Source organism: Anomaloglossus baeobatrachus, chromosome 2, assembly GCF_048569485.1.
Source record: "Anomaloglossus baeobatrachus isolate aAnoBae1 chromosome 2, aAnoBae1.hap1, whole genome shotgun sequence".
Taxonomy (NCBI): domain Eukaryota; kingdom Metazoa; phylum Chordata; class Amphibia; order Anura; family Aromobatidae; genus Anomaloglossus; species Anomaloglossus baeobatrachus.
This window is the reverse complement of record NC_134354.1, coordinates 558,768,816-558,794,485: the sequence shown is the minus strand read 5'-3', so window position 1 is coordinate 558,794,485 and position 25,670 is coordinate 558,768,816. Positions and strand designations below refer to the sequence as shown.

The following is a 25,670-nucleotide window of genomic DNA, read 5'->3' as shown; positions in this document are numbered from 1 at the left end:
GACCGCCCAGCACAGGCTTGTGTTAGCCTGCGGAGTCCTCCCCAGCATGTCTGCATCGTGAACCTGATGGTACTTGTAGTACTATGCTGCTGTCCGATCGCCGCTCCTGCTTCGAAGTCTCGCACAGGCGTAGTTAGCAGAGGCCATTATCGCGGGCCTGACCAGAAACAATCCCTCTCGCGCGCCAGTGATGTATTTGCGCAGGCTCGAGATTATGGGTGGCGCTGTGCATGACCTCACCAGCCTCATCCTCGTACCCGCCCATAATCTTGAGCCTGTGCAAATACATCACCGCAAGACTTCGGCAGCAGCGTGGAGGATGACGGGGCCGTCGTCATCCATGCAAATCAAGACTGGGGGACGGTGAACAGCGGCGGGAGGAGGGACAGAAGGCGAAATAGAGCCCGCCCATCTGGCCAACCAAACTAATTTGCATACGAAAAGGTAATATTTTATAAAGTTGTTTTGGAGGTCTGAAAAGGGGGCCAAATACAAGGTGCACCTTCATAAAATGAAGCCCAGGAGCTACAAAAGTTGTTATTTTTGGTTTAATAGAGAAAAATCTGGTAACACAAAACGAGAAAACTGCCGTGTCGGGAGGGGGTTAAATTTGAGATTACATGTATTTACCGTTAGGGCGTGTTTACATGAGTTTTATAGGTGATGTGCACAAAACTACAGAAATATTCCTGCAGCTTCATTGTGTTTTTAGAAAATCGCAATACAATGGAATTTACATATTGAGAAGCGCTGTAATATCTGTAACGCAAATACAGCACAAACAAGAGTAAGGGTATGTGCGCACGTTGCTTTTTACCTGCTTTTTACCTGCTTTTTTGCTGCTTTTTCTTCTGCGCTGTTTAATGCCAAAATGGATGTGTTCTTCTATTCAAGCAAAGTCTATGGGAATTTGGGTTTCTTGTTCACACTATGTTGTTCAAAATGCTGCCTTTTTGTTGCAGAACTTTGGTCAAAAACTCAGCTTTGCAGTGCAAAACCCAAATGGCAAAAACAATTGACATGTTGCTTCTTTGAAAAGCTGAGTTTTTGACCAAAGTTCTGCCTCAAAAAGGCAGCATTTTGAACAACATAGTGTGAACAAGAAACCCAAATTCCCATAGACTTTGCTTGAATAGAAGAACACATCCATTTTGGCATTAAACAGCGCAGAAGAAAAAGCAGCAAAAAAGCAGGTAAAAAGCAGGTAAAAAGCAACGTGCGCACATACCCTTACTCTCCCACATTGCACAAAGATCAGTGGCAGTGCACCTATTTACCAAGGCTAGAAAAGAGAATTGTAAGGGTATGTGCGCACTAGGCGGTTTTTTCACGCTGCGTTTTTATGTGCGTTTTTGTCTAAAAAACGCACCCGCGGCTAAAAAAACGCGGCAAAAACGCATGCGTTTTTGCCGCGATTTGGTGCGTTTTTTGCTGCGTTTTTGCTCACTGCGTTTTTAATCAGTGCACAATGCCATTAAAGATTGTTGATGAAAAAAAAAAAAAAAAAAAGGTCTGATGTCATTTCCTTCTTCAAAATGTTCATTGTATGCAGGAGAGCAGACAGCTGCAGAACTAGTGTATGCAGGAGAGCAGACAGCAGCTGCAGAACTACAAGTCTCAGCATCCTCCATTCACTAGTGTATGCAGGAGAGCAGACAGCAGCTGCAGAACTACAAGTCTCAGCATCCTCCATTCACTAGTGTATGCAGGAGAGCAGACAGCAGCTGCAGAACTACAAGTCTCAGCATCCTCCATTCACTAGTGTAAGCAGGAGAGCAGACAGCAGCTGCAGAACTACAAGTCTCAGCATCCTCCATTCACTAGTGTATGCAGGAGAGCAGACAGCAGCTGCAGAACTACAAGTCTCAGCATCCTCCATTCACTAGTGTATGCAGGAGAGCAGACAGCAGCTGCAGAACTACAAGGCTCAGCATCCTCCATCCAGGACTGTATGCAGTTTTTTGCCCAAAAAGAAAAAAAAAATGACATGGGCTTCGCCATATTTTTGTATGCTAGCCGGGTACAGCAGGCAGGTACGGGCTGCCCCCAACCCCCAGCTGCCTATTTGTACCCGGCTGGGAACCAAAAATATAGAGAAGCCCTTTTTTTTTAATTATTTCATGAAATAATTAAAAAAAAAATGACGTGGGCTTCGCCTAATTTTTGAGTCCAGCCGGGTACAACTAGGCAGCTGGGGATTGGAATCCACAGTGCAGGGTACCCATGCTTTCTGGGCACCCCCACTGCGAATTGCAGTCCGCAGCCACCCCAGAAAATGGCGCTTTCATAGAAGCGCCATCTTCTGGCGCTGTATCCAACTCTTCCAGCTGCCCTGGTGACGGGTGGCTATCTAGGTAATAATGGAGTTAGGGCTAGCTGTATATTATCAGCTAGCCCTAAGCCCGAAATTCATGGTGTCACGCCAATATTAGACATGGCCACCATGAATTTCTAGTAATGATAAAAAAAAAACACAACACACAGAAAAATATTTTTATTAGAAATAAAACAGAACACAATTAGTGACTCCATCTTTATTGAAATAAACCCCCCTCCGCAGTAATCCTGGGTCAGGGTCCCGCGCCGTCCAATCCGGATCCAATATCATCTGATCGGTTTGCTGGAAGGCAAAGCGATCAGATGATGTGTCAGGATCAAGTGCCTGAATCCCATCACACATCAGCTGATTGTATAAAAGCCGGTTATACAATCAGCTGATGCATCAGTAGAAAAAAAAAAAATAATACTCACTTATGTGCTGTGGTGATGACCGGCAGCTCCTGGAGCGATCGATTGGACAGGAGTCTGATCCTATACGATCGCTGCCGGAGCTGCCGGTAATCAGCTGATGAAGTCCCCTGACGGCAGGATCAGCTGATAGCCGGCCGGGCGCGAAAAAGCCGGCGAGACTACGATCAGCTGATACGTCAGGTGACTGCATCAGGTGATCCACCGCCAGGTCCTGCCCCGGGGAGACTGCACACAGCCAGAGCGGCGGTACCGGGAGGAGCTGGGAGCGGGCATGGCACCGGGACCCTGCAGACAGGTGAGTATATGACTTTTTTTTTTTTCTACTGTTCACTTTGTTTTTCGCCGCTGCCTCCACCTCCCGCCCAGACATGGCGCCGCACGGAGCTGACATGCACAGGACGGGAGGTGGACGCGGCGGTGACGGTACCGGGAGGATTCCTGCTTCTGTGTTTACCAACAGAAGGAATCCTCTTCCTGTACACGTCACTGTAGTACCCACCCCTTGCGTTTATAGCTGCGTTTTTAGTCATAGAAACGCGGCTATATGCGTTATTCATTGCGTTTTTAACATCTCATTGAATTCAATGAGTGAAAAACGCAGTGGAAAACGCAGAAATAATTGACATGCTGCGTTTTTGTGGTCACCACAAAAACGCAGCTAAAAAAAAAGCTGTGTGAGGACAGCACTTCTGAAAACCCATTGACATTGCTGGGGAAGCAATGTCACTGCGTTTTCAGCACAAAAACGCGGTAAAAAACGCCGCTAAAAACGCGGCAAAAACGCCTAGTGCGCACAACAGAAAGAGAAATCCTGTGTCCTCAAACTGTGAAGCAGCCGAGTCCATCAGCCATGAGCAGGGAAAGTGAGTGGGGGCTGAGCAGGAAGCGCCTCCCGCCCCTCCCTCCGGCGTGTGGTGGAGGCCATGGGGGACTACACTGAGGTACAAGCAGGACTGGGGCTGGTACAGGGACACGGGGACACTTCTGCACAGTGGCACTATTGTGTACTGATTACTGCACTGTGTTACCACTATTGTGTACTGATTGTATGGTGTAATGATTACTGCACTGTGTTAGAGGCACTATGATAATGATTACTATATTGTGTGTGACTATGAAGTAGCAATCACTGACTGTGAGAGACACTTGTGTACTGATACATGTGTGTGACACTGGTAATTATAACTGCATTGTGTGTGTTACACTATTGTGTACTGGGTGTATGTGGCAATTTAGCATTATCTGCACTGTTTGCCTCACATTATTTAGTTTGCGATTTTCATATCAGTTATGAAAGTAGTTTTTCCTGACTGCTCTATGCCAAGCGACTGTAGTGATCTCATCCCTGTATTGTGTGGATGTGACTGTAGTGATCTCATCCCTGTATTGTGTGTCTGTGGATGTGACTGTAGTGATCTCATCCCTGTATTGTGTGGATGTGATGTGACTGTAGTGATCTCATCCCTGTATTGTGTGGATGTGACTGTAGTGATCTCATTCCTGTATTGTGTGTCTGTGGATGTGACTGTAGTGATGTCATCCCTGTATTGTGTGTCTGTGGATGTGACTGTAGTGATGTCATCCCTGTATTGTGTGTCTGTGGATGTGACTGTAGTGATCTCATCCCCATATTGTGTGTGTGTGTTGTGTGTCTGTGGATGTGACTGTAGTGATCTCATTCCTGTATTGTGTGGATGTGACTGTAGTGATCTCATTCCTGTATTGTGTGTCTGTGGATGTGACTGTAGTGATCTCATCCCTGTATTGTGTGTCTGTGGATGTGACTGTAGTGATCTCATCCCTGTATTGTGTGGATGTGACTGTAGTGATCTCATTCCTGTATTGTGTGTCTGTGGATGTGACTGTAGTGATCTCATCCCTGTATTGTGTGTCTGTGGATGTGACTGTAGTGATCTCATCCCTGTATTGTGTGGATGTGATGTGACTGTAGTGATCTCATCCCTGTATTGTGTGGATGCGATGTGACTGTAGTGATCTCATCCCTGTATTGTGTGGATGTGACTGTAGTGATCTCATCCCTGTATTGTGTGGATGTGACTGTAGTGATCTCATTCCTGTATTGTGTGTCTGTGGATGTGACTGTAGTGATCTCATCCCTGTATTGTGTGGATGTGATGTGACTGTAGTGATCTCATCCCTGTATTGTGTGGATGTGACTGTAGTGATCTCATTCCTGTATTGTGTGTCTGTGGATGTGACTGTAGTGATGTCATCCCTGTATTGTGTGTCTGTGGATGTGACTGTAGTGATGTCATCCCTGTATTGTGTGTCTGTGGATGTGACTGTAGTGATCTCATCCCCATATTGTGTGTGTGTGTTGTGTGTCTGTGGATGTGACTGTAGTGATCTCATTCCTGTATTGTGTGTCTGTGGATGTGACTGTAGTGATCTCATCCCTGTATTGTGTGGATGTGACTGTAGTGATCTCATTCCTGTATTGTGTGTCTGTGGATGTGACTGTAGTGATCTCATCCCTGTATTGTGTGTCTGTGGATGTGACTGTAGTGATCTCATCCCTGTATTGTGTGGATGTGATGTGACTGTAGTGATCTCATCCCTGTATTGTGTGGATGCGATGTGACTGTAGTGATCTCATCCCTGTATTGTGTGGATGTGACTGTAGTGATCTCATCCCTGTATTGTGTGGATGTGACTGTAGTGATCTCATTCCTGTATTGTGTGTCTGTGGATGTGACTGTAGTGATCTCATCCCTGTATTGTGTGGATGTGATGTGACTGTAGTGATCTCATCCCTGTATTGTGTGGATGTGACTGTAGTGATCTCATTCCTGTATTGTGTGTCTGTGGATGTGACTGTAGTGATGTCATCCCTGTATTGTGTGTCTGTGGATGTGACTGTAGTGATCTCATCCCCATATTGTGTGTGTGTGTTGTGTGTCTGTGGATGTGACTGTAGTGATCTCATTCCTGTATTGTGTGTCTGTGGATGTGACTGTAGTGATCTCATCCCTGTATTGTGTGTCTGTGGATGTGACTGTAGTGATCTCGTCCCTGTATTGTGTGGATGTGACTGTAGTGATCTCATTCCTGTATTGTGTGTCTGTGGATGTGACTGTAGTGATCTCATCCCTGTATTGTGTGTCTGTGGATGTGACTGTAGTGATCTCATCCCTGTATTGTGTGGATGCGATGTGACAGTAGTGATCTCATCCCTGTATTGTGTGGATGCGATGTGACTGTAGTGATCTCATCCCTGTATTGTGTGGATGTGATGTGACTGTAGTGATCTCATTCCTGTATTGTGTGTCTGTGGATGTGACTGTAGTGATGTCATCCCTGTATTGTGTGTCTGTGGATGTGACTGTAGTGATCTCATCCCCATATTGTGTGTGTGTGTTGTGTGTCTGTGGATGTGACTGTAGTGATCTCATTCCTGTATTGTGTGTCTGTGGATGTGACTGTAGTGATCTCATCCCTGTATTGTGTGTCTGTGGATGTGACTGTAGTGATCTCGTCCCTGTATTGTGTGGATGTGACTGTAGTGATCTCATTCCTGTATTGTGTGTCTGTGGATGTGACTGTAGTGATCTCATCCCTGTATTGTGTGTCTGTGGATGTGACTGTAGTGATCTCATCCCTGTATTGTGTGGATGTGATGTGACTGTAGTGATCTCATCCCTGTATTGTGTGGATGCGATGTGACTGTAGTGATCTCATCCCTGTATTGTGTGGATGTGACTGTAGTGATCTCATCCCTGTATTGTGTGGATGTGACTGTAGTGATCTCATCCCTGTATTGTGTGGATGTGACTGTAGTGATCTCATCCCTGTATTGTGTGGATGTGACTGTAGTGATCTCATCCCTGTATTGTGTGGATGTGACTGTAGTGATCTCATCCCTGTATTGTGTGGATGCGATGTGACAGTAGTGATCTCATCCCTGTATTGTGTGGATGCGATGTGACTGTAGTGATCTCATCCCTGTATTGTGTGGATGTGATGTGACTGTAGTGATCTCATCCCTGTATTGTGTGGATGTGATGTGACTGTAGTGATCTCATTCCTGTATTGTGTGTCTGTGGATGTGACTGTAGTGATGTCATCCCTGTATTGTGTGTCTGTGGATGTGACTGTAGTGATCTCATCCCCATATTGTGTGTGTGTGTTGTGTGTCTGTGGATGTGACTGTAGTGATCTCATTCCTGTATTGTGTGTCTGTGGATGTGACTGTAGTGATCTCATCCCTGTATTGTGTGTCTGTGGATGTGACTGTAGTGATCTCGTCCCTGTATTGTGTGGATGTGACTGTAGTGATCTCATTCCTGTATTGTGTGTCTGTGGATGTGACTGTAGTGATCTCATCCCTGTATTGTGTGTCTGTGGATGTGACTGTAGTGATCTCATCCCTGTATTGTGTGGATGCGATGTGACTGTAGTGATCTCATTCCTGTATTGTGTGTCTGTGGATGTGACTGTAGTGATGTCATCCCTGTATTGTGTGTCTGTGGATGTGACTGTAGTGATCTCATCCCCATATTGTGTGTGTGTGTTGTGTGTCTGTGGATGTGACTGTAGTGATCTCATTCCTGTATTGTGTGGATGTGACTAGTGATCTCATCCCTGTATTGTGTGGATGTGACTGTAGTGATCTCATCCCTGTATTGTGTGGATGTGACTGTAGTGATCTCATCCCTGTATTGTGTGGATGTGACTGTAGTGATCTCATCCCTGTATTGTGTGGATGCGATGTGACAGTAGTGATCTCATCCCTGTATTGTGTGGATGCGATGTGACTGTAGTGATCTCATCCCTGTATTGTGTGGATGTGATGTGACTGTAGTGATCTCATCCCTGTATTGTGTGGATGTGATGTGACTGTAGTGATCTCATTCCTGTATTGTGTGTCTGTGGATGTGACTGTAGTGATCTCATTCCTGTATTGTGTGTCTGTGGATGTGACTGTAGTGATCTCATCCCTGTATTGTGTGTCTGTGGATGTGACTGTAGTGATCTCGTCCCTGTATTGTGTGGATGTGACTGTAGTGATCTCATTCCTGTATTGTGTGTCTGTGGATGTGACTGTAGTGATCTCATCCCTGTATTGTGTGTCTGTGGATGTGACTGTAGTGATCTCATCCCTGTATTGTGTGGATGTGATGTGACTGTAGTGATCTCATCCCTGTATTGTGTGGATGCGATGTGACTGTAGTGATCTCATCCCTGTATTGTGTGGATGTGACTGTAGTGATCTCATCCCTGTATTGTGTGGATGTGACTGTAGTGATCTCATCCCTGTATTGTGTGGATGTGACTGTAGTGATCTCATCCCTGTATTGTGTGGATGTGACTGTAGTGATCTCATCCCTGTATTGTGTGGATGTGACTGTAGTGATCTCATCCCTGTATTGTGTGGATGCGATGTGACAGTAGTGATCTCATCCCTGTATTGTGTGGATGCGATGTGACTGTAGTGATCTCATCCCTGTATTGTGTGGATGTGATGTGACTGTAGTGATCTCATCCCTGTATTGTGTGGATGTGATGTGACTGTAGTGATCTCATTCCTGTATTGTGTGTCTGTGGATGTGACTGTAGTGATGTCATCCCTGTATTGTGTGTCTGTGGATGTGACTGTAGTGATCTCATCCCCATATTGTGTGTGTGTGTTGTGTGTCTGTGGATGTGACTGTAGTGATCTCATTCCTGTATTGTGTGTCTGTGGATGTGACTGTAGTGATCTCATCCCCATATTGTGTGTGTGTGTTGTGTGTCTGTGGATGTGACTGTAGTGATGTCATCCCTGTATTGTGTGTCTGTGGATGTGACTGTAGTGATCTCATCCCCATATTGTGTGTGTGTGTTGTGTGTCTGTGGATGTGACTGTAGTGATCTCATTCCTGTATTGTGTGTCTGTGGATGTGACTGTAGTGATCTCATTCCTGTATTGTGTGTCTGTGGATGTGACTGTAGTGATCTCATCCCTGTATTGTGTGGATGTGATGTGACTGTAGTGATCTCATCCCTGTATTGTGTGGATGCGATGTGACTGTAGTGATCTCATCCCTGTATTGTGTGGATGTGACTGTAGTGATCTCATCCCTGTATTGTGTGGATGTGACTGTAGTGATCTCATCCCTGTATTGTGTGGATGTGACTGTAGTGATCTCATCCCTGTATTGTGTGGATGTGACTGTAGTGATCTCATCCCTGTATTGTGTGGATGTGACTGTAGTGATCTCATCCCTGTATTGTGTAGATGTGACTGTAGTGATCTCATCCCTGTATTGTGTAGATGTGACTGTAGTGATCTCATCCCTGTATTGTGTAGATGCGATGTGACTGTAGTGATCTCATCCCTGTATTGTGTGGATGTGACTGTAGTGATCTCATCCCTGTATTGTGTGGATGTGACTGTAGTGATCTCATCCCTGTATTGTGTGGATGTGACTGTAGTGATCTCATCCCTGTATTGTGTGGATGTGACTGTAGTGATCTCATCCCTGTATTGTGTGGATGTGACTGTAGTGATCTCATCCCTGTATTGTGTGGATGTGACTGTAGTGATCTCATCCCTGTATTGTGTGTCTGTGGATGTGACTGTAGTGATCTCATCCCTGTATTGTGTGTCTGTGGATGTGACTGTAGTGATCTCGTCCCTGTATTGTGTGGATGTGACTGTAGTGATCTCATTCCTGTATTGTGTGTCTGTGGATGTGACTGTAGTGATCTCATCCCTGTATTGTGTGTCTGTGGATGTGACTGTAGTGATGTCATCCCTGTATTGTGTGTCTGTGGATGTGACTGTAGTGATCTCGTCCCTGTATTGTGTGGATGCGATGTGACAGTAGTGATCTCATCCCTGTATTGTGTGGATGTGACTGTAGTGATCTCATCCCTGTATTGTGTGGATGTGACTGTAGTGATCTCATCCCTGTATTGTGTGGATGTGACTGTAGTGATCTCATCCCTGTATTGTGTGGATGTGACTGTAGTGATCTCATCCCTGTATTGTGTGGATGTGACTGTAGTGATCTCATCCCTGTATTGTGTGGATGCGATGTGACAGTAGTGATCTCATCCCTGTATTGTGTGGATGCGATGTGACTGTAGTGATCTCATCCCTGTATTGTGTGGATGTGATGTGACTGTAGTGATCTCATTCCTGTATTGTGTGTCTGTGGATGTGACTGTAGTGATGTCATCCCTGTATTGTGTGTCTGTAGATGTGACTGTAGTGATCTCATCCCCATATTGTGTGTGTGTGTTGTGTGTCTGTGGATGTGACTGTAGTGATCTCATTCCTGTATTGTGTGTCTGTGGATGTGACTGTAGTGATCTCATCCCTGTATTGTGTGTCTGTGGATGTGACTGTAGTGATCTCGTCCCTGTATTGTGTGGATGTGACTGTAGTGATCTCATTCCTGTATTGTGTGTCTGTGGATGTGACTGTAGTGATCTCATCCCTGTATTGTGTGTCTGTGGATGTGACTGTAGTGATCTCATCCCTGTATTGTGTGGATGTGATGTGACTGTAGTGATCTCATCCCTGTATTGTGTGGATGCGATGTGACTGTAGTGATCTCATCCCTGTATTGTGTGGATGTGACTGTAGTGATCTCATCCCTGTATTGTGTGGATGTGACTGTAGTGATCTCATCCCTGTATTGTGTGGATGTGACTGTAGTGATCTCATCCCTGTATTGTGTGGATGTGACTGTAGTGATCTCATCCCTGTATTGTGTGGATGTGACTGTAGTGATCTCATCCCTGTATTGTGTGGATGCGATGTGACAGTAGTGATCTCATCCCTGTATTGTGTGGATGCGATGTGACTGTAGTGATCTCATCCCTGTATTGTGTGGATGTGATGTGACTGTAGTGATCTCATCCCTGTATTGTGTGGATGTGATGTGACTGTAGTGATCTCATTCCTGTATTTTGTGTCTGTGGATGTGACTGTAGTGATGTCATCCCTGTATTGTGTGTCTGTGGATGTGACTGTAGTGATCTCATCCCCATATTGTGTGTGTGTGTTGTGTGTCTGTGGATGTGACTGTAGTGATCTCATTCCTGTATTGTGTGTCTGTGGATGTGACTGTAGTGATCTCATCCCTGTATTGTGTGTCTGTGGATGTGACTGTAGTGATCTCGTCCCTGTATTGTGTGGATGTGACTGTAGTGATCTCATTCCTGTATTGTGTGTCTGTGGATGTGACTGTAGTGATCTCATCCCTGTATTGTGTGTCTGTGGATGTGACTGTAGTGATCTCATCCCTGTATTGTGTGGATGCGATGTGACTGTAGTGATCTCATTCCTGTATTGTGTGTCTGTGGATGTGACTGTAGTGATGTCATCCCTGTATTGTGTGTCTGTGGATGTGACTGTAGTGATCTCATCCCCATATTGTGTGTGTGTGTTGTGTGTCTGTGGATGTGACTGTAGTGATCTCATTCCTGTATTGTGTGGATGTGACTAGTGATCTCATCCCTGTATTGTGTGGATGTGACTGTAGTGATCTCATCCCTGTATTGTGTGGATGTGACTGTAGTGATCTCATCCCTGTATTGTGTGGATGTGACTGTAGTGATCTCATCCCTGTATTGTGTGGATGCGATGTGACAGTAGTGATCTCATCCCTGTATTGTGTGGATGCGATGTGACTGTAGTGATCTCATCCCTGTATTGTGTGGATGTGATGTGACTGTAGTGATCTCATCCCTGTATTGTGTGGATGTGATGTGACTGTAGTGATCTCATTCCTGTATTGTGTGTCTGTGGATGTGACTGTAGTGATGTCATCCCTGTATTGTGTGTCTGTGGATGTGACTGTAGTGATCTCATCCCCATATTGTGTGTGTGTGTGTGTGTTGTGTGTCTGTGGATGTGACTGTAGTGATCTCATTCCTGTATTGTGTGTCTGTGGATGTGACTGTAGTGATCTCATCCCTGTATTGTGTGTCTGTGGATGTGACTGTAGTGATCTCGTCCCTGTATTGTGTGGATGTGACTGTAGTGATCTCATTCCTGTATTGTGTGTCTGTGGATGTGACTGTAGTGATCTCATCCCTGTATTGTGTGTCTGTGGATGTGACTGTAGTGATCTCATCCCTGTATTGTGTGGATGTGATGTGACTGTAGTGATCTCATCCCTGTATTGTGTGGATGCGATGTGACTGTAGTGATCTCATCCCTGTATTGTGTGGATGTGACTGTAGTGATCTCATCCCTGTATTGTGTGGATGTGACTGTAGTGATCTCATCCCTGTATTGTGTGGATGTGACTGTAGTGATCTCATCCCTGTATTGTGTGGATGTGACTGTAGTGATCTCATCCCTGTATTGTGTGGATGTGACTGTAGTGATCTCATCCCTGTATTGTGTGGATGCGATGTGACAGTAGTGATCTCATCCCTGTATTGTGTGGATGCGATGTGACTGTAGTGATCTCATCCCTGTATTGTGTGGATGTGATGTGACTGTAGTGATCTCATCCCTGTATTGTGTGGATGTGATGTGACTGTAGTGATCTCATTCCTGTATTGTGTGTCTGTGGATGTGACTGTAGTGATGTCATCCCTGTATTGTGTGTCTGTGGATGTGACTGTAGTGATCTCATCCCCATATTGTGTGTGTGTGTTGTGTGTCTGTGGATGTGACTGTAGTGATCTCATTCCTGTATTGTGTGTCTGTGGATGTGACTGTAGTGATCTCATCCCCATATTGTGTGTGTGTGTTGTGTGTCTGTGGATGTGACTGTAGTGATGTCATCCCTGTATTGTGTGTCTGTGGATGTGACTGTAGTGATCTCATCCCCATATTGTGTGTGTGTGTTGTGTGTCTGTGGATGTGACTGTAGTGATCTCATTCCTGTATTGTGTGTCTGTGGATGTGACTGTAGTGATCTCATTCCTGTATTGTGTGTCTGTGGATGTGACTGTAGTGATCTCATCCCTGTATTGTGTGGATGTGATGTGACTGTAGTGATCTCATCCCTGTATTGTGTGGATGCGATGTGACTGTAGTGATCTCATCCCTGTATTGTGTGGATGTGACTGTAGTGATCTCATCCCTGTATTGTGTGGATGTGACTGTAGTGATCTCATCCCTGTATTGTGTGGATGTGACTGTAGTGATCTCATCCCTGTATTGTGTGGATGTGACTGTAGTGATCTCATCCCTGTATTGTGTGGATGTGACTGTAGTGATCTCATCCCTGTATTGTGTAGATGTGACTGTAGTGATCTCATCCCTGTATTGTGTAGATGTGACTGTAGTGATCTCATCCCTGTATTGTGTAGATGCGATGTGACTGTAGTGATCTCATCCCTGTATTGTGTGGATGTGACTGTAGTGATCTCATCCCTGTATTGTGTGGATGTGACTGTAGTGATCTCATCCCTGTATTGTGTGGATGTGACTGTAGTGATCTCATCCCTGTATTGTGTGGATGTGACTGTAGTGATCTCATCCCTGTATTGTGTGGATGTGACTGTAGTGATCTCATCCCTGTATTGTGTGGATGTGACTGTAGTGATCTCATCCCTGTATTGTGTGTCTGTGGATGTGACTGTAGTGATCTCATCCCTGTATTGTGTGTCTGTGGATGTGACTGTAGTGATCTCGTCCCTGTATTGTGTGGATGTGACTGTAGTGATCTCATTCCTGTATTGTGTGTCTGTGGATGTGACTGTAGTGATCTCATCCCTGTATTGTGTGTCTGTGGATGTGACTGTAGTGATGTCATCCCTGTATTGTGTGTCTGTGGATGTGACTGTAGTGATCTCGTCCCTGTATTGTGTGGATGCGATGTGACAGTAGTGATCTCATCCCTGTATTGTGTGGATGTGACTGTAGTGATCTCATCCCTGTATTGTGTGGATGTGACTGTAGTGATCTCATCCCTGTATTGTGTGGATGTGACTGTAGTGATCTCATCCCTGTATTGTGTGGATGTGACTGTAGTGATCTCATCCCTGTATTGTGTGGATGTGACTGTAGTGATCTCATCCCTGTATTGTGTAGATGTGACTGTAGTGATCTCATCCCTGTATTGTGTAGATGTGACTGTAGTGATCTCATCCCTGTATTGTGTAGATGCGATGTGACTGTAGTGATCTCATCCCTGTATTGTGTGGATGTGACTGTAGTGATCTCATCCCTGTATTGTGTGGATGTGACTGTAGTGATCTCATCCCTGTATTGTGTGGATGTGACTGTAGTGATCTCATCCCTGTATTGTGTGGATGTGACTGTAGTGATCTCATCCCTGTATTGTGTGGATGTGACTGTAGTGATCTCATCCCTGTATTGTGTGGATGTGACTGTAGTGATCTCATCCCTGTATTGTGTGGATGTGACTGTAGTGATCTCATCCCTGTATTGTGTGTCTGTGGATGTGACTGTAGTGATCTCATCCCTGTATTGTGTGTCTGTGGATGTGACTGTAGTGATTTCATGCCTGTAATGACAGTGATACTAATGTCTGTAAAATTCTGCGGAATATAATAGCGCTATACAGTGGCGTAACTAGAGTTTGATGGGCCCTGGTGCAAAATTTGGACCGGGGCCCCCCCTCCACGTACACCACCACTTGGGGTACGGGATAATGACACTGACACTCGGGGTACAGGATAATGATGCTGACACTTGGCTCTTACCCTCAGCACCCAGTTTTCCCATGATCTGAAATCCCTTTACCAGAGCACAGCTTTCCTATGTTCTGATATCCATCTTGTCCTTGGCACCCAGCTTTCCCATACTCTGCTATATATCATTCCCTCGGCACCCAGCTTTCCCATATTAGTGCATGGGAAAGCTGGGTGCTGAGAGATGTATAGCAGAGCATGGGAAAGCCGGGTGCTGAGGGAAAGAGCTTTTTTCCCTCAGCACAAAACATTCCCATCTCCTGCTTGTATCTTTATCCCCCCTCGTATATAATTCTCCAAATACTATAATGGCCCCCGCATAGCCTTCCATTTAGTATAAAGGGTCCCACATAACACTTCATATATTAGAATGCACCTCCATAGTCCTCCATGTATTATAATGCATTTCCCATAGACCTCCATGTATTATAATTCACCCATAGTTCTCCATATATTATACTGCACCACAGTCCTCCATGTTTTATAACGCACCCCCATAATCCTCCATGTATAAAGTAGCCTCCATAGTCCTCCATATATTATAATGTAGCTCCCATAGTCCTATATGTATTACAATGCAGCCCCATAAACCTTCATATTGTATTATGCAGCCCCATACTCCTCCATGTATAATGCACCCATATAGTTCATGTATAAGGTGTCCTTCATGTTTATTATGCAGCCCCATAGACCTCCATGTATAATGCAGCACCATAGACCTCCATGTGTCCTGCAGTCAGCCCCCCCCAGGGCCTCCATGTGTCCTGCAGTCAGCCCCCCCCCCCCGGGCCTCCATGTGTCCTGCAGTCAGCCCCCCCCCCCCGGGCCTCCATGTGTCCTGCAGCCAGGGCCCCCTCATGGACTCCATGTGTCCTGCAGCCAGGGCCCCCTCATGGACTCCATGTGTCCTGCAGCCAGGGCCCCCCCCATGGACTCCATGTGTCCTGCAGCCAGCCCTCCCCCAGGGCCTCCATGGTCCTGCAGTCGGCCCCCCCCCCAAGGACTCCATGTGTCCTGCAGCCAGGGCCCCCCCCCCCAAGGACTCCATGTGTCCTGCAGCCAGGGCCCCCCCCCAAGGACTCCATGTGCCCTGCAGCCAGGGCCCCCTAAGGACTCCATGTGTCCTGCAGCCAGGCCCCCCCCAAGGACTCCATGTGAATTGCAGCCAACTCCCCCCCCCCCCCCCAGGGACTCCATGTGTCCTGCAGCCAGGCCTCCCCCCAAGGACTCCATGTGTCCTGCAGCCAGGCCTCCCCCCAAGTACTCCATGTGTCCTGCAGCCAGGGCCCCCCTAAGGACTCCATGTGTCCTGCAGCCAGGGCCCCCCCAAGGACTCCATGTGTCTTGCAGCCAGCCCCCCCCCAAGGACTCCATGTGTCCTGCAGCCAGGGCCCCCCCCAAGGACTCCATGTGTCCTGCAGCCAGGCCCCCCCCAAGGACTCCATGTGAATTGCAGCCAACTCCCCCCCCCCCCCCCCCCCCCCCCCCCCCCCGGGACTCCATGTGTCCTGCAGCAGGGCCCCCTCATGGACTCCATGTGTCCTGCAGCCAGGCCCCCCCCCCCCAAGTACTCCATGTGTCCTGCAGCCAGGCCTCCCCCCAAGTACTTCATGTGTCCTGCAGCTAGGCCCCCCCCCCCAAGGACTCCATGTGTCCTGCAGCCAGGGCCCCCCTAAGGACTCCATGTGAACTGCAGCCAACTCCCCCCCCGAGGACTCCATGTGTCCTGCAGCCAGGGCCACCCAAGGACTCCATGTGTCCTGCAGCCAGCCTCACCGTGTACTCACTGATTTTATAAAAAAAACAAACAAAAAAACAAGTACTCACCTCTCTTCTCCTTCCACCGCAGTTCTGTCCTCATCTCTACTTGCCCGTCCTCACTTCTGTCCTCGTGCCCCGTGGCTCCGGTCGGCGTCCTCCTGTGCTCTGTGCTCTCACTACACACAGCAGTCGCACAGGAGTGACGTCACTGCGCAGGCACGGGGGAAGACTGATGATGCATAGAACGGCGTCGGCCACTCTATGCAATATCCAAGCAGAGCGCGGTGAGTGACGGGAGCGCGGTGAGTGACGGGAGCGCGGTGAGTGACGGGAGCGCGGTGAGTGACGGGAGCGCGGTGAGTGACGGGAGCGCGGTGAGTGACGGGAGCGCGGTGACGCCACCGCTGATACCAGGCAGGGGGGCCCAGTGTCAGCAGCGGCGACCGGGTCATATAGCGGCAGAACAGCGCAGCTCCTCTCACAGAAAGGAGCTGGCTGCTGATCTGCCGGGCGGCCACGGGCCCCTAACCTCCCGGGCCCGGTCGCAATCGCGACCGTGGTAGTTACGCCCCTGGCACTATATAAATAAGCAAAATAAATAAAAGAATTGGTGGATCGCTACAGGCCCAACTGCAGATGTGGTGAGTACAAGTACGGTCAGCGATGGATGGATGGCAGCGGGTCTCCGGATTCTAACTTAAAGGTCTCATGTAAGTTTATTCAGGAGACCCATTGCCAAGACCCTTAATAAGTCTGTGAAATTAATACAACCTTAAAGTGTATGACTGAATCCTTGACAAACTAAGTATTCTTGAGCATGGTCAGGTAGGTAAGCATCAGTATAGCAAAAAAGGCATAGTATAGCATAAAACAGTGTTAGGAAATAATGCATGCCACGTGAATCCTTTTTGTATTTTTTTGCTATTACATCATATCTTTATGGATGGACACCGATGACCAAATACCAAGAAGCAGTGGACTGTGTTGACAAGGAGGAGACACAGGATCATGCTGCTGACACAAATTGTGGGGCGCCTGCAGGGAATGACACACAGAGTTCGGTCCAGAAATATTTGGATAGTGACACAAGTTTTGGCATCTTAGCTGTTTACCAAAACATAGTCAATATTCAGTTAGATAATCAATATGGGGTTAAAGGGCATACGATCTCCTATGAATGCCGGATCCTCCTGTGGCTGTTAGAGGCACTTACTTGATGGCTGATTAAATCCTCTGTAAAGTGCCCAGAAAGATGTCAGCGTGTGAGCCCGCATAAAAAGCAGGGACACGGCCGATGACGTACATGTACATCATCGGTCGTGAAGGGGTTAAACCTGAAAGTTTACACTTTAATTGCATCTCAGTAATTTCATTATAAATAAAAAATATTGGCATGCGGAGCCCAAATCACAAAGATTCTGTCAGTGTCCAAATATTTGTGGACCTAATTGTATATGGCTGTACTAAATCTTGAAATCCTTTTCCTCGGATTAGAGGGCCAGATCAGATTGTGCATTACCACGTGCCCCTATTTACAATGATCTTTTGGGTGTTATTTAAAGGAATGATATAATGTTGGGTTGCAATCATGTGAATGATCATATTTCTTTAGGCGTACTGATGAATGTTTGTGTTTCTAGGAGAAGATTACTATTCCATTTGGGGAGAAATGCCTAGATGCCATGCTGTCTGTGCCTAGACACTGCCGGGGACTACGATATGGCGTTATACTGACACATGGCGCTGGCGGTGACATGAATTTCTCACAACTGGTGTCTTTGGCAAGTTACCTGGCCTCCCATGGATTGCTGTGTCTCAGATTTACCTGTAAAGGACTTAACTTGGTGTACAGAACAAAAGCTTACAGTGCAGTGTTGGTATGTGCATGAATATCAGATTTCACATTGACATTTATGGCATTCTTACAGTACAGGACACCACAAATGTGAGGTCAGATGTCCATTCACTCTGTACATACGTGTGATTACCTTAAATTAAAGCCCTGTTGTAGTGAATACAACAAGCATGAGATTTGAAGTGCTTACCCAGTAATGTATTGTAATGTCTAGCTGTTCATCCTCATGCACTGAAACACAAGACATTATTTGACAGATGACACAATGTCAAAATTATTACTAAAATGTCAACGTTTTGTGTCTTTGATATTAATTAGAGGGGTGTGGGGTTTGTGCACTGCAAACTGCTTTTAAAGGGGATATCTGGACTTTAACATTGACCTATCCTCAGGATTGATGGAGGTGCGACACCCGCCACCTCTGCCGAACAGCTGCTCCAGGTACCAGCGGCGGCTGGGGACTTGATATTCTCAACTACTCGAATCAGTAGGGGGCAGATGTGCAGTACAGAGCCGCAGCTACTATTCAATTGATGGAATTGTGATGTGAATCTCTGCAACTGAGTAGTTTCAGACGCCACCAGTATCGGGAACAGCTGATTCGTGGAAGTGCTGGGTGTTTCACCCCCACTGGTCATTGATGACCTATCCTAGAGATAGGTCATCAGTGCTAAAGTCCTGAAAAACCCTTTAACACTAGAAGTCCCAGAAATTTCGAGCTCCCCCCTGAAGTCCCGAAAGAGGGTCAAATGACCCTTAAGGTGGTGTCACACACAGTGACGGCGACAACGACATCGCTGCTAAGTCACCATTTTCTGTGACGTAGCAGCGACGTCCCGTCGCTGTCACTGTGTGTGACATCCAGCAACGAGCTGGCCCCTGCTGTGAGGTCGCCGCTCGTTGCTGAATGTCTAGCTTCATTTTTTGCTCGTCGCTCTCCTGCTGTAAAGCACACATCGCTGTGTGTGACAGCGAGAGAGCGACGAACTGAAGTGAGCAGGGAGACTGCTTCTGGCAGCCTGCGGTAAGCTGTAACCAAGGTAAACATCGGGTAACCAAGGGAAGCCCTTTCCTTGGTTACCCTATATTTACATTAGTTACTAGCACCGCTGCTCTCAGGCTGTCAGTGCCGACTCCCTGCTCCCTGCACACGTAGCCAGACTACACATCGGGTAAATAAGCAAAGGTTTGCTTATTAACCCGATGTGTACTCTGGCTAGGAGTGCACGTAGCCAGCGCTAAGCGGTGTGCGCTGGTAACCAAGGTAAATATCGGGTAATGGTTACCCGATATTTAACTTAGTTACCAAGCGCAGCATCGCTACCACACGTCGCTGGGGGCTGGTCACTGGTCGCTGGTGAGATCTGCCTGTTTGACAGCTCACCAGCAACCATGTAACGACACAGCAGCGATCCTGATAAGGTCAGGTCGCCCGTCGTGATCGCTGCTGTGTCGCTATGTGTGAAAGGGGCTTTAGTCCAAACTGACCTAACTAACTAGAAACTAAATGGCTAAACTCAATGGAAAACAACAACCTCATGTGGTGCGACAGCAATGGCCTTAATTACAGAACAAAAGACGGTGTTTATAGGATGTTAGCTAAAATCCTTCAGGTCATTCGACCTGTCTCTGGGTTCCAAAGGTAGAAATGTTAAATGACCCCTCTCTGGGACTTCTAGTGTTAAAGTCTTTGTTTAACCCTTGTCTACTACCATGGGGTCAATGTAACCCCATGCAGACTGGTACAACTAGTGATTTTTTATCGTGGTACCAGGCAAGGGTTAATATATCAAATTTATGCCATGAGGAAAAACATCAAAGTTTGGAACACATAGCTTTATCTTAGACAGTATGTTCATGTGCTTATTTTACCCAGAATGAAATACGGTAAGTCATTTTTGGATTTTAAAGTAATACTGTGCTGTGTAATTTCTTTTACACTCATTGTAGTGAATAGGATATTCAGGAAAGCAAAGATTAAAGGACTTGTCCCAGGAAAAAAGTACATTTAAATAAATTAATAGATCTTGGAATAATAATAAGTTCCACAATTAGATGTGTTAAAAAAGTTCCTGTGCTGACATAATCTTATATATGTGTTCCTGTTATGTACTGTGTAATGGCTGTGTCTGTCCGTGCAGAGCTGCTCCAGTTCATGATCCAGTCCAGGGGAGGAAGCATAACTCACTTATGATAATTGTTATGCAGACACCTAGTAAGGCTCACAGCTGCTGCTTTTTGAGAGAACACATTCCTGTTTTATCACAAGTGCTAGTATTTCTGCCAGGTCTCCAGTCTTCTTAGCTCACCATGAATAAAGTCAGTGGAGCACGTTCATCACTAATTTGGTTCATGATGAGCTCATAGCACTCGTGACATGGAAGAAACACTCACTCCTGTGGTACCTTAGACAGGGAACTGTGGAACCTCAGGATGCAGCAGCTGTGAGCCCCCACTGTGTCGTCTGTATACTCACTTATCATAAGTGACGTATGCTTCCTCCCCAGACCAGGAGCTGTGATATGTGTCTACCATGAACTGGAGAAGCTCTGCATGGTCAGACTCAGCAAAACACACAGTACATAGCAGGGGCACAAATTTGAGATGATCTCAGCACAGGAACATATTTTTAACGCTTTATTCCAAAATCTATTGATTACTATTATTTGTCTCAACATGGGCAGCCTGTGCGTGACAAACCAAAATTGCTGGTGTCAATTTCTTATTTCATTTATAATGTTTTGTGGCTTCATCTATACTGAATCTGTCTGTAAGATGCTACCCCAACTCTATCAGCTTATAAAAGCGTCAAACGGTGCTAGAAGAATGGCGAAAAGCAGCAAATATTTCATTAATTTTGGCCTGCATAACATTTTTTTTTTTTTTAAATTTTATAATTGACTTTTAACTCAAACGCAATCTTGGTACAGCCCGCTTAACTATCCTAACAAATTTGTGGATGATCTCATGAAGGTCAGTGGTACCTGGCCGCTGCACAGGAGGCCAGCAAACCTCTTAAGCTGCTTTCACACTACGTTTTTTTAACATGCGCCATGAACGTTTTTTTTGCTGTAAAAGTGGATCCTGTTTTTACAAAGAAGTTTATGGGCGGGCATTGAAGTCATGTGATCGGGAGTGAGGGCATCTGACAGCTGCGGACACTGGTAACCAAGGTAAACATCGGGTAACTAAGCAAAGTGCTTTGCTTGGATACCCGATATTTACCTTGGTTACGGGTATTTACCTTGGTTACGATATTTACCTTGGTTACGGGCGTCCGCAGCTGCTAGAAGCCGGGCTGCCTGCTCCCTGCACACGTAACCAAGGTAAACATTGGGTAACTAAGCGAAGCGCTTTGCTTGGTTACCCGATATTTACCTTGGTTATGAGCGTCTGCCGCTCTAAGGCGGGGGAGAGCGAGAGGAGAGAGAGGGGGGGAGAGAGAGAGAGGGAGGGGGAGAGAAAGACTGATCACGACAGGCTAGTTTCTGGGCATGCTCAGTAGAGCAAGCAGGATCCTGTCTATCAGCATGCCAGCGTTTGCATGCAGTATAGTCAGGATCCAGTAAAAAACAGTATTTGGACGCAGCTCAAAAACGCTACAAGTATGTTTTTGAAAAAAGTTAAAAAAACTGCAAGCCGCTGGATCCTCACTATAACGCACGCAAACGCATGTTGATGTGAGTCCATTGCAAATGCATTGAAATAAAAACGCATTTTCACTGGATCCGTTTTTGAGTTAAAAAAACGTTCATGACGCATGTTAAAAAAACGTAGTGTGAAAGCAGCCTTACCTCCCAGCGTCTTTAGCACACCCTTTTGATTAGCCAGGGGTGAAGCAACATAATGTTTGCAACACATCGCACAGATGATGCTGCGCCACCCCTGACAAATGAAATACTGTGTCGGGGACACCGGAAGGTAAGAGATTTGTGAGCCTCTTGTCAAGCAGCCAGACACCACTGATCTGAACTCTGGACTGGAGATCTGGAAATCGATCCGCTCATGTATAACAGTAAAAGTATAATACAAAGATTTGTACCTTATTCATGTTTTGGACCCATTTTTGGAGATTTGGTTTACCTACACTATTACAAGTGTGAATGAGGCCTAAGAGCAGGAGATGGGTAACTGTATAGCTAGATAGATGTGTCATCCAGGCATCCACAAATCTGTAAGTAAGAACTCTTAAAAGATTGTTCAGGTTTGCAAAATGTATGGGGTATGATTAGGATACGCCATATTCAATTGGTGGGGGTCCACCTCTGCAGATCAGCTGGATGAAGCGGCTGCTTCGATCTTTCTTTGCTCCACACAGCTGAAGCCGTACTTAGTGACTGCTCTTGGTATAGCAGCTTTGTACCATGCATTATACAATATGCACACAACACACACTGCTTTATTCTGAAATAACTTTTTCTTTTCATTCATTCTAGAGCTACTTAAAGTCTAATGAAGAATATAAAGTTGCTGGTGTCTTTCTTGCGGGTGAGCTCTATTACTAGAAATAGCATTTATATACTCATGCTCTACTGCCTTTAGTGGGCCATCAGAAAAAAATGAGCTTTAGTAAGGCTTCTGACTGGCTGAAAAGGTTCAGAGGGTAGAGGAGCTGCACATAGGCAACTTAGCGAAATCGGCATGCCAAATTGAGTTAAGCATAAAGATTCACCAGACCACCTTGGTACTGCGTGGCCGCCAGGCCTGGACAGTGCAAGCTTCCACAGCCGGCATTCTGAGCGCCTCGTATTACAAGTTCTTACAGTGTCATGACGTCACGTGAGCCCTGGTGTTGCTTTTAGTGAGTGCTTTATGTATTGTATCTCTACGCCTTTTTGATGATAGAAGGAAATTTATTATATAAATATAGCAGCTAAATGTAAACTGCCTAAACATAGGAAGCCATCAATACTAGTATTTGGAGAGTAAAACACTATATTATGGCTCTTTAACAGGACGATCAATGGGTTCTCGTGTTGCCACCTCTCTAGTGAGAACGGCTAGTGAGCAAGATGACACCTTCATCCTAGGGCTGATCTGTCTGTCATATCCCCTGCACACTCCCAAGGCAAAAAGCAAGCTACGAGATGAAGATCTATTGCTGATAACAAAACCAGCCTTGTTCATCTCTGGCTCAGCAGATGAGATGTGCGACAAGGTGAGATTGTTCAGTTATACTATTTATTGAAGATCTGTCTTATACTGCTTGATGTTTGTATATATATATATATATATATATATATATATATATATATATATATATATATATAAAGCTATAAAGCCATGGTCATTAAAATATATGTCTTGAACTTAAAGGTGCAGTACAGGCTTGGGGCTCAAGACTACAGTCGCTCTATGTAACTACAGACTTTTGAATCCTGACAGTGCATACAGTGCGCGCTGTTAGAATTCTCTGGTACTGGCAGCAGGTGGTCATGTGACTGCAAGAATGCTATTGGCATACTTCGTGCACCATTCCAGCTAGATGTGTCCAGCCTAGCTCAGTCTCATTGAAATGAGTGAGGCCGTATACGTCTAGTTGGCACGTGACCGCATGTATGCAAATCACATACTTGTGGTCACATGCCCAAAGAATTGGACAGTGCACAGTGTGCGCTGAGGATTCTCAAATCTGCAGTCACATAGACTCTTTAAGTGCAGCTGTAGTTATAATTTGGTTTGGATAAGTCACTAGCATTAGTGAGTAAATTAAAGTTTGTCATATCTGTTAATGTTTAGACACCAGGCATCCATAAAGATTAGTAAGGCTAGTCTGCATAGCATAGACTGTGGACCTGTTTCGCCAAGATGTTTTTGCCAGTTTTCAGACATAAAACACAATGAAATGTTGAAAAATCTTTGTGAAACCTGAAATCTGTGGGGTTTTTTTCTTACGTGAAAAATCCCAGATGTCTTAATGAGGTCTTAAGCAGCACTGTTTACTTGCACACAAGCTTGGTGAGAATACATTATAGCAAATGTCTCTGTACAAACATGGCTCTGTACAAAACTGGATTGATTTACTAGTAATCTGACCTTATGAACATGTGCCTTTCCTGGAAAACAAATCTCTTCTATTGCTCATCTGCAAGTACATACATGTTCCTAGAAAAGGCAATTTCTCATTACTTTTCGGACCGCTCCTTTTCACCATACTTTATATAAAGATTTGTCCACGTGTGCTAATCCGTGTAACGTTATCACATGATTATCTGCCGTTATGTGAGATGATAAAATCGTGCATTATGATAAAAGCCATTACGTCACCTCTGTATGAACACTTTAATTTTTTTTTCTCCTTCAGAGCTTGATGACAAACATAGTCAGCAAAATCAAAGCTCCTGTAAAAATACATTGGATTGACAATGCAAATCATGGACTGACAGCGAAGGGGAAAACACTGGAAGACGTGTTACCGGAAGTAAATGAACAGACTTTAGTGTGGATTCGGCTAACTTTAAACTCTCTATGATCTCTATGAACATTTCTAGAATTGTCTATCTTCATCCGCAGCGATGATGGGGCTTATTTGCCCTCCTCGGATTATGGAAAGGGTACTCTTTCAGCTCAGGGATTTGTGTTGTTAGTTTGGATTACTGATGAATAAATGTTGATGTTGTTGAAACCTGATTAACGAAAATGCCCCATTATTTAAAAGTTTTGACTTCTGTCCTTTAAACACAGTACTGCCAAACCACACCCAGAATGACACTGTCTATGATTGCAGGAATTCTAGTATGTGCTCATGTGTGGAGAGAGAGAAATAAGCCATTGACACTTTGCCTAATTTTCATTTCCTGAACCTTGCGTCATTTTTCAGTTGTATGATCAGGCGCACATATAAATTATGGGGCCCCATAGCAAAAGTGTGAATGGGGCCTGTGGAGACACGGGGGTCAGTGGGTGCTCTCGTCCGCTGACCCGGCCGCCTGTAGAAAGACAGCATGGCCCAGAGCTCATCCCCACTGAACGCCTGACCTCCTTAACTGTGGACGGAACACTACTCAGACAACACAAGATGAGGGAATCACAATATTAAGACTTTATTGAATCCCCAAACAATTAACGGCACATAACCAACAAAACCACAGAATGTAACCGGCAACGGTTTCTTACCCTTCCGCTGGCTCACCAGGGATTAGAATGTCCGTGCCTCAGAGCTTCCAGGGCTACTTACTCCGAACCAGCAGTACCCCGCTTTCGGCGGGCACTCATCGAGAATGGAATAACGCCAGATTTAGGAAGCTGGCTGATGGCCGCAAAGCCTGTATTCAGGTGACGGGATTGTCCCAAGCTCGATTCCTTCCTTAGGTAGTCTTTGATATCTCAGCCGAATTCTTGCATTTGATGCTGAAGTCCATGTAGTAGTATAATCCAGGTTCGGTTATGGATTGCCAATCGGATCCGCAGATCCTAGATTGGTATCATGTAGCAAGAGTCTAGTCAGGCAATGGACAGTCCTCCTTCTTATATACAAAGGATAAGGCTGCACATCAAACATAGATAATGGTATAATGCCTCAAGCATATGGAAAAATATTGGAATATACAATGAAAAATGCTACTTGCTAATTTGAACATGTGAATAATGAATTGCATACCTGCCATGAATATTAGGAAAAAGGAGATATTTAGCAATCGCATTGATCAATGTAACTGAGCCCCAAGACCTCGTC

General features: G+C 45.6%; 1 protein-coding gene across 1 annotated transcript; it reads left to right on the top strand.

The window, feature by feature from the left end:
• The first annotated feature begins 3,616 nt into the window (after positions 1-3,616).
• On the top strand, positions 3,617-24,619 carry TEX30 (testis expressed 30). The gene is made up of 5 exons (XM_075336687.1): positions 3,617-3,692; positions 17,781-18,017; positions 22,432-22,483; positions 22,951-23,153; positions 24,300-24,619. The coding sequence occupies exons 1-5, from the start codon at positions 3,675-3,677 to the stop codon at positions 24,465-24,467; spliced, it is 678 nt and encodes a 225-aa protein (XP_075192802.1). The 5' UTR covers positions 3,617-3,674; the 3' UTR covers positions 24,468-24,619.
• The last annotated feature ends 1,051 nt before the right edge of the window (positions 24,620-25,670 follow it).